Source organism: Benincasa hispida, chromosome 6 (assembly GCF_027475165.1).
Source record: "Benincasa hispida cultivar pf3 chromosome 6, pf3_genome.v1.1, whole genome shotgun sequence".
Classification (NCBI taxonomy): Eukaryota; Viridiplantae; Streptophyta; class Magnoliopsida; order Cucurbitales; family Cucurbitaceae; genus Benincasa; species Benincasa hispida.
The window spans coordinates 7,024,998-7,028,651 of record NC_143483.1 but is presented as its reverse complement, the minus strand read 5'-3'; the positions used below and the strand labels follow the sequence as shown (position 1 = coordinate 7,028,651).

Sequence of the window (3,654 nt, the reverse complement as noted above, 5' to 3'; positions counted from 1 at the left end):
AGATTAATTAGGAGGACATGAATTAAAATAGAACCAACGTCGAGGGATAAGAGGAAAAATTGTACTTTCACCTCAAAAGAAAATCTATTTTTAAAAAAATATAATTTAATAAAAAAATTTGTTGGTTGTTTGTGTTTCTCCACTGCGGGAGTCTCCAATTTTGACCTGCAAAAGGTCTATATAGGAGTGCTTAACCAATATCTGTGTAATAATTTCCCATTTTTCTGTGAAACCCATTTCATTTGATCGGCTTTTTCAGAACCCCAGATCTCTAATTTCTTGAAATTTGTGTCTTTCTCGATCCATTGGCGTCGGAAGAGAAAATATTCAGGTTTGATTTCTTCTGGGTCTTCATTGAATTGCCCATCTTCATTATGCCCTTTATGTGTTTGATGGAAATCCCCCTGCCCCTCTCCAATCCAGTGTGGTTCTGCCCATTTGTTGTGCTACTCTTTTAATTATAATTTGCATTTCTGATTTTGATTACTCATGTAGATCATTACGGGCTTCAGATTTCAATCCCTTCCCACATTTTTTTAGATAGAGTTCTTTCTTACTTTTTGTTTGATTTAAACAATGATTTAGAAGTCCTAGATGGATGCTAATTCTTATGTTGTTGATGTGATTCACTGATCTGTCTTTGATTGGCATAAAAAGGAGATTCTAGATCTTGCTTTAATCTTGTGATTTATGGCCATTATGTTTATTATCATAGAAGTTTCTCTTGTTGGTCTGTGATATTATGGTTGTTTTATTTGTTAGTTTTGTCTGAGTGGAAATTGAGCATATTGTAAACTTTTGGGTTTTATGGTTAAAGCATGAATATTGAATATAGAGTTTCTGAAACAAAATGGAGGTTGTTGAGTCCTCTTTGTGAATGAGATGGTTAGCCTCTTTGCTGGCATCTTAGAGGCTAAGTCCAAACATTTAAAGCAACAATTATTTACCAGTAATTCTTAGTTTGTACTCTTCTCCTCTCCTTTGTTATTGTTATAAACTTACAATGAAGTAGAAAGACCAGAGGAGCTAGTATTTTAACCGAATCAATTTGTAAACAAGTAGTATTTAATGCTTCTTTCAAATGCAGGTCAAAGTGGGTTTAAAGTCCTTTTTAAAATTTTCAGAATCAATTTTAACTCTGTAATCAAACACTGTGAAAAATAATAAAAGAAAGTGTTTTTAATGGGTTAACAACATTAACCATTCCAAAAGTTATATCAAACGCATCCATAATGTGAGTTTAAGAATTTCGGGATTTGTAATTTTAAATTAATACTTTTTTTAAGGGACTATTAGCTCTTCTTCGATGGGCTACTTTTAAAAAATGTACACTTTGCATGATGTGTTGCTTTCATGATGAGTATTTCTTTGACATACGCAGCAGTACTGGTTGGTTTTTCCTTGTTCTGTTCACTTGGTATTTACAGTAAGTTGTTATCTTTGGATCTGTAGCAAACTAGATATCTGTTTTTATCTGAAACCTTATAAATCTTGAATGTGCAGTAGATAAAAACATGGCTGCTCCTGCGAAACTTACAAGAATTGGCCTTGCTGGTCTGGCTGTAATGGGCCAAAACCTGGCTCTCAACATTGCAGAGAAAGGTTTCCCTATTTCTGTATATAACCGAACGACCTCCAAAGTAGATGAAACGGTTGAACGAGCTAAGGCAGAAGGAAACCTTCCTCTCTATGGCTTCCATGATCCTGAATCTTTTGTTCAATCAATTCAAAAACCTCGTGTCATTATCATGCTTGTTAAGGCTGGAGCTCCAGTTGACCAAACCATTAAAACCCTCTCTGCTTACTTGGAGAAAGGTGATTGTATTATTGATGGTGGTAATGAATGGTATGAGAACACCGAGAGAAGAGAAAAAGCCATGGCTGAATTAGGTTTGCTCTACCTTGGAATGGGAGTTTCAGGGGGTGAAGAAGGTGCTAGGAATGGTCCTTCTTTGATGCCTGGAGGATCTTTCGAGGCCTTTAAGAACATTGAGGACATTCTTGTTAAGGTTGCAGCCCAAGTTCCCGATAGCGGTCCCTGTGTGACTTACATCGGTAAAGGTGGATCAGGTAACTTTGTCAAGATGATCCACAATGGAATAGAATATGGTGATATGCAGCTAATTGCTGAGGCATATGATGTTTTGAGATCTGTGGGGAAGCTGTCAAATGAGGAACTTCACCAGGTTTTCTCAGAATGGAACAAAGGCGAGCTTCTAAGTTTCTTGATTGAAATCACTGCAGATATTTTCAGCATCAAGGACGACAAAGCCGACGGCTATTTAGTTGACAAAGTTTTGGACAAGACCGGGATGAAGGGTACGGGTAAATGGACTGTTCAGCAAGCTGCTGACCTCTCAGTTGCAATCCCTACCATTGCTTCTTCTCTTGATGCAAGGTTCCTTAGTGGTTTGAAAGAAGAGAGGGTAGAAGCAGCAAAAGTCTTTGGATCAGGTCTTAATGATGTCTTGGTGCCTCAAGAGGTCGATAAAGCAAAGTTGATCGATGACGTGAGACAAGCTCTTTATGCATCCAAAATATGCAGCTATGCTCAAGGCATGAATCTGATCCGTGCCAAGAGTATTGAGAAGGGATGGGATTTGAAGCTAGGTGAACTTGCCCGGATTTGGAAGGGAGGTTGTATCATCCGAGCCGTGTTTCTTGATAGAATCAAGAGGGCCTATGATCGAAAACCCGATCTAGCCAATCTCCTTGTGGATACAGAGTTTGCAAAGGAAATCGTCGAACGACAGTCAGCTTGGCGTAGAGTTGTATGTCTGGCCATCAACTCGGGTATCAGCACCCCAGGAATGTCCTCTAGTCTCGCTTACTTCGACAGCTACCGGAGGGAGAGATTGCCTGCAAACTTGGTCCAAGCTCAAAGAGACTATTTTGGTGCCCATACATATGAAAGAACCGATATCGAAGGGTCTTTCCACACCGAATGGTTCAAGATCGCCAAACAGCTTAAGAACTGAATGTATTTGTTGCCATAATCCCGAAAGTAAGAACAGTTTTTATTTTCAATAATCTTAGCTCTGTAATGTTGTTGATCAGAGCTCATTTCATATGTATTTTGGTGTCAATTTGGTAACATTACTGTGTTATTTTGACTTTTGAGTTTGAATATGTTGTCTGATAAGGTTATGCTTTGGAAGAATTTTCATTTGATTTTCTTCCAAGAAATGTTAAAATTTGGGAGTTAAACTTCAACTCTTGAGCTTCTGCAAAAAATATATATATATAATCTTTACAAACTTGTAGATAAGAAATAATGACGGTTATATGTCGTATATAAATAATTCTTAAAATATTGTCTTATGTTAAATACAGGTAGAAAATGAAAAAAAAAAAAAAAAAAAAAATCGAATGGGTATGATATTAAGGAATTGTATTTCAGTTCATAGTTTGTTTAATAATATATTAATAAACTATAAAACTAGTAGAATTACCCAATACCTACTAAATATTAGTTATGTAGTCATCTATTTTTGTCCAACTTTATTTAAAATAAATTTAATTTCTTAATTTTGTTAATTTTAATTTGATGATTTTTCACATTTTTCATGGTATTTTTTTTAATCTCTTTTTAACTTTCATTTTAGTTTGGTTAAAGTAACCAATTTAGTTAGGGTAAAAAAACAAAACAAATAT

The 3,654-nt window shown here is 35.8% G+C and overlaps 1 protein-coding gene across 3 annotated transcripts; it reads left to right on the top strand.

Moving 5' to 3' along the window:
• LOC120079847 (6-phosphogluconate dehydrogenase family protein) lies at positions 1–3,213 on the top strand. Of its 3 annotated transcripts, none has more exons than XM_039034279.2 (2): positions 1–331; positions 1,504–3,213. In XM_039034279.2, the coding sequence occupies exon 2, from the start codon at positions 1,515–1,517 to the stop codon at positions 2,976–2,978; it is 1,464 nt and encodes a 487-aa protein (XP_038890207.1). In that variant the 5' UTR covers positions 1–331; positions 1,504–1,514; the 3' UTR covers positions 2,979–3,213. The 3 variants fall into 3 exon arrangements, with proteins under 3 accessions (XP_038890207.1, XP_038890208.1, XP_090170603.1); XM_039034280.2 differs by having other exon boundaries at positions 6–331; positions 1,507–3,213; XM_090314477.1 differs by having other exon boundaries at positions 326–422.
• The last annotated feature ends 441 nt before the right edge of the window (positions 3,214–3,654 follow it).

Coding starts and splice junctions, on each gene's coding strand:
- LOC120079847 (XM_039034279.2), top strand. CDS start 1,515: ATGGCTGCTCCTGCGAAACTTACAAGAATTGGCCTTGCTGGTCTGGCT.